Source organism: Sander lucioperca, chromosome 18 (genome assembly GCF_008315115.2).
Source record: "Sander lucioperca isolate FBNREF2018 chromosome 18, SLUC_FBN_1.2, whole genome shotgun sequence".
NCBI lineage: Eukaryota > Metazoa > Chordata > Actinopteri > Perciformes > Percidae > Sander > Sander lucioperca.
Window position 1 is genome coordinate 22,107,633 of NC_050190.1, and position 4,820 is coordinate 22,112,452.

General features: G+C 43.3%; 1 protein-coding gene across 1 annotated transcript; it reads left to right on the forward strand.

Moving 5' to 3' along the window:
* The first annotated feature begins 447 nt into the window (after window positions 1-447).
* On the forward strand, window positions 448-4,163 carry LOC116057355 (protein ANTAGONIST OF LIKE HETEROCHROMATIN PROTEIN 1). Its single transcript, XM_031309769.2, has 4 exons — window positions 448-991; window positions 2,102-2,650; window positions 2,747-2,907; window positions 3,409-4,163. The coding sequence occupies exons 1-4, from the start codon at window positions 827-829 to the stop codon at window positions 3,836-3,838; spliced, it is 1,305 nt and encodes a 434-aa protein (XP_031165629.1). The 5' UTR covers window positions 448-826; the 3' UTR covers window positions 3,839-4,163.
* Window positions 4,164-4,820: the final 657 nt, after the last annotated feature.

A 4,820-nucleotide genomic window follows, 5' to 3' on the forward strand; every position in this document is an offset into this window, starting at 1 on the left:
TTTCATTATAACATCAAAGGGGTCTTTGTGATTTGTGCCAGGAGGCTGAACAGCTAGGCATATTAAGTCATACAGAAAATGTAGGCTACACAGGAAAGGCAAGAAGGGAGAGGAGAGCACAATTTTAAAAGTACATAAGAGTCAAGGAGGAAAGTTGAGATGAATGGAAAATGTGTAGCAGTAAACCTGAAGGAGGCAGTAGGCTAATGCAACAGTGTGGATGTCAACTGCAGTTAAACCTCAAAGAAGAAGAGGAAAGTGGCCAGTTAGCTCAATAGGTAGAGCAGGCGCACATATGCAGAGGTTTATAATTCCTCGACGCAGAAGGTCCAGGATTCGAAGCCGACCTGTGACGGTTTTCCTGCATGTCTCCCCCCTCTCTCTCCCCCTTTCATATCTCAGCTTTCCTATCTAATAAAGTCAGAAATGCCCAAAAATAAAGAATAAAAAAGAAGAGGAAAGCGGAAGTGGCCTACACCAGTTTACGGTGGATGCTAGATCGGATCCGCTAGACGTGTCGACGTCAAAGGACGTGCCTCGTGGCCCGCCTTATTCTGCCTCTGATTGGCTTACCCTGTTATTCTTACTCTAACGCTAACCAATCCCCACTCCTCATGCCTAAAGCTAACTATGTCGATCATTCTAGCAGATCCGATTTAGGATTTACCCCAGTTGTCCCCAGTTTTTTTTACAGCGAAATGTAGCCTATAGTGAAATGACGCGTTAGTAGCGTTACCTGTAACAACACCTGAGCCGCTGGATATACATTACTGTCATCAGTCTTACTTAATGCATTGCGTGCTGCCTCCCGGTTGAACCTGTCAAAATGGAGGAAGAGGAGCCGATGCGGTCTTTCGTGTTCCTGATGACTTACATGCTGCTGAAGCGCAGAAGAGACTTAAACAACGCCAACACCCAGAGGCGCAATGAGATTCAAAGACGCATCAGGCACCGGCAGTACTTCTTCCAGAGACAGAGGAGGATGCTCATGGTCAGTCCCTCCCTTTCTGTCCCAATTTTTACCCCCAAATCCCTCTGATCACTGTCATGTAGGCTATATTGCTGTAGGCTATATTACATTAACAGGCCATATCAGCTATGCTAGAAAACTGCCTGGGGTAAAATATCTAAACACCATATTTGTGGATTGTAAAAATCTAAATTTTAAGCGATTGATTGGTCTATAAAGAATGTCATAAAATAGTTTAAAAAAAAAATGCTCGTCACAGTTTCCCATAGCCCAATGTGATGTCTTCAAATGACAACCCAAACCCCAAATATATTGAATTTGCTATCATGTAAAACACAAACAATTGAGAATCACAGATTGTTTGGCATTTTTCCCCACTGACATGATAAATAGATTCATCATCATAGGTCATTTTCTGTCGAGGATTAATCGACTTAACTGTTTCAACCCTATGCCTAAAATACCAGAAAGGTTGCAGTTTTACAAACAACAAAGATAAAGTAAAGCAGATAGGCCTACATACTGTAGGTCTTACCAAAAAGGCACAGAATAAATAAAAGACATATGCATACGGTATATCTTTTTTGTACGCACTGTAATTGTTTTGAGTTTGTTTTTTTTAAGATTATTTTTTGGGCTTTTCCGCCTTTAATTTTTAACAGGACAGCTAGGTGAGAAAGGGGGGAGAGGGGGAAGACATGCAGGAAATCGTCACAGGTCGGACTCGAACCCTCGACCTCTGCGTCGAGGCATACACCTCTCAGAACATGTGTGCCTGCTTTACCCACTGAACCAACCCAGCCACTGTTTTTCCCCAACCAGAGCATGGAAAAATGCTTATTGTTAGTGTATTTATATTTATGGATATAGAATTTGGCTTCAAGTATAATAATAACATTTATCAGGTAGAATGTGTCCTGTAGTCTAAGCAAATCAAAACAGTTTCCCATTTAAGAGAAAAAGCTAATTACAAAAGCAGAGAGATCCTTCCAAAAACGTCTGCAGCACTGACAGTTGTCAAGTGATAGTCTTAATAGAGCCTTAGAATCAATGTTTTTCACGTTTGTTAGATGTTACTAGTATCTGTGAATTAGTAAGTCTTTATTTTTTTATTGATCTTCTTCTCCCCAGATGATGATAGCAGGAGGTATCCACTCCAACGTCCGCATCCGCACACGTCCCTGGACCACCACCCAAAGCACTGATTGGTGGGAGCGGGTGGTGATGACAGAATTCCAGCCATCTGATTGGCTGGATAAGTTCCGTATGAGCCGGGAGACGTTCTTCTACCTCTGTGACAAGCTGAGGCCCCGTCTGGCTCGCCAGGACACTAGCTTCCGCCTGGCGCTGCCGGTGGAGAAACGCGTAGCAGTGGCTCTCTGGCGCCTGGCATCCAATATCGAATACCGCACCATCAGCACCCTGTTTGGTGTGGGGAAGTCCACCGTGTGCAGGTGTGTTAGGGACATGTGTCACGCTATCGTGGCGCTCCTCAGCTCCATTTATCTGCGCCCCCCCAGTGAGCAGGAGCTGGAGGATTCAGCCCAGCTCTTCCTGTCCAGTTGGGGCTTTCCTCACTGCGTCGCCACCATAGCAACACTCCACACAGCTATCATCACCCCATCAAATAACGCGTCTGACTATGCCAACCCCGCTGGCTGGCTCTCAGTGCTGTCTCAGGTAGAGAGTACACCACAAATGCTGCTGACAATACATGTTTGCTACTAGTTGTCTGATTTTGACTTCTTGCCTTTTTCTGTCTCTTTTGTATTTGAGGTGGCTGTTAGTGGCAGGGGGCAATTCTGGGATGTATGTGCCAGTTTCCCAGGTGGTACGGACCCAGCAGACATCTTCCAGAACTCATCGCTGTGGGCCACAGCTGCAGAGGGTGGACTGTCGCCTGCCCCGCCACCTATCTTCATGGGAAAACCACTTAGGTAAAGATAAAGTCAACAGCATGTCGGTTCAGTCAGGATCCAATTTAACACTAAGTAGGTCAAATTTTTCAGGCATTTAGGATACTGTATGCACATTGCACAAGGTGTTGAGATATTGGAGTCAATAGAACAACACACACCTCACTGTGCTCAGTAATACAAAAAAAAACAGACATTTCGACTTCATTCAGATACTGTACATCCCTATATGTCCAAAATGTTGTATTACACCATACATCTCATACATCATTTTTTACACTACATATTTAAGGCCATCATGTTTAGGATTTAAATATTTAAAATCAAGTCAACAGCTGAAATGTTGCAATGCTGAGTCCTTTTGTTGTCATGTAATGATTGTGTTATATGTTGGGACCCCCTCGAAAACAAGAGGATACATCTCATGGGGTTTATCCTAACAAACAGATTTGAACTTTAGGACGTCAAGTCTTCCGGTGTGTGCTGTAACTGAATGAAAACCATCTGTTGTGTCTGCTGTAGGTATGTGCTGCTGGGTGAGGCCTGCCACCCTCTCCAGAGCTGGCTGATGAAGGCCTATCCTGAGGAAAAGGGCAGGAGGACCAGCCACACAGCACTGACAGAGCCACAGCGGCTCTTTAATCGGCGGCTCACCAGAGCGCTGCGTGTGTCTGAGGAGGCACTGCTGAGGCTGAGGGCACGCTGGCAGTGTTTAAGCAAGAGGAACGACTGTGGACTGGACGTAGTGCCCACCATGATTCTAGCTTGCTGTATTCTGCACAACATATGCGAGTCCCACGGGGACGCCTTTAAAGCAGAGTGGCAGGTGGAGTCGGCAGAGGCAGAGAGCCCTCAGCCCAGCCACAAGCAGCTCCCCTCAACCAGCATTGACCAAATCTATGCTGAGGAGGTCCGACATCTCTTCTGTGACTATTTTGAACAGAATAATTGAAAAAGCTTCCTTCATATAAAGAATAATGTTTTTGAAATCCCTGTAAACATTTGTACTTTTTTAGCCACACAAAGTGAAGATGTCTTTACTTTGGTGCCTCCATCTGGCCAATAGTCACATGTTTTGCCCCACTAATGGCAGAAGTAGCTTTTTTTCAGCTATTAAACAATTGTTTTCTATTGTGTAATATGCATCACAGTCTGAAAGGGGCTGCTATCATGGCTATAGACTTTTTCTATCTATCATGACCCTGTGCTCATTGTAAATTTGTATGTAGTGCATCATTGTATAAAGATTCCAGTTTTGTTTAAAGTGAGTTTGTTGATTATGGTTTCATCTTATCTTTGATTGGGTTCGTCTGTGTGTAATGTAAACATTTGTTACAGTTGTGGAAAAATGTACAACATTAATTTTGCTACACATGGGTACCAATATCAATACCAATATGTATGTGTTGAATGAATACTGTGAACAGGCGTTACATGCAACTCAACTCTAAAGCCACAAGATGTCACTGCTACCACAGCTAATGTCCACCAAAGTCATCGCTAATAGTTTGCATTGTCTGATGCTGCTTGCATTATTCTGTAGGTTATTGATGAAGTGATGTGGATTATTCTAGCCTACTTATTGAGAAGCATTCTGTCTTGATGATCAGTTTCCATGTTACACCACACTTTGAAATATATTTTTCAGCAGTGCAGAATATTGTGCAGCAGGTGGTGGACTTAATTTAGCAATGATTTCATATGCATTGCCTAGGAGAGAGATCTATCTATCTATCTATCGATCTATCTATCGATCTATATATAGATCGATATATAGAGCTATAAATCTATATATATCTATAGATATATATATATATCCTTCCTTATTGTTTTTTTTGTGTGCATCTTCTCAACGACCTAACTTGTGCTGACAGTCGGATCCCACCTCGAGGACCCGCCTAGTCCATTCAATTGGTCTGTCACAAACCTGTTTC

Coding starts and splice junctions, on each gene's coding strand:
- LOC116057355 (XM_031309769.2), top strand. CDS start 827: ATGGAGGAAGAGGAGCCGATGCGGTCTTTCGTGTTCCTGATGACTTAC. Junction 992..2,101: donor GACAGAGGAGGATGCTCATG/GTCAGTCCCTCC, acceptor TCTTCTCCCCAG/ATGATGATAGCAGGAGGTAT. Junction 2,908..3,408: donor TTCATGGGAAAACCACTTAG/GTAAAGATAAAG, acceptor TGTCTGCTGTAG/GTATGTGCTGCTGGGTGAGG.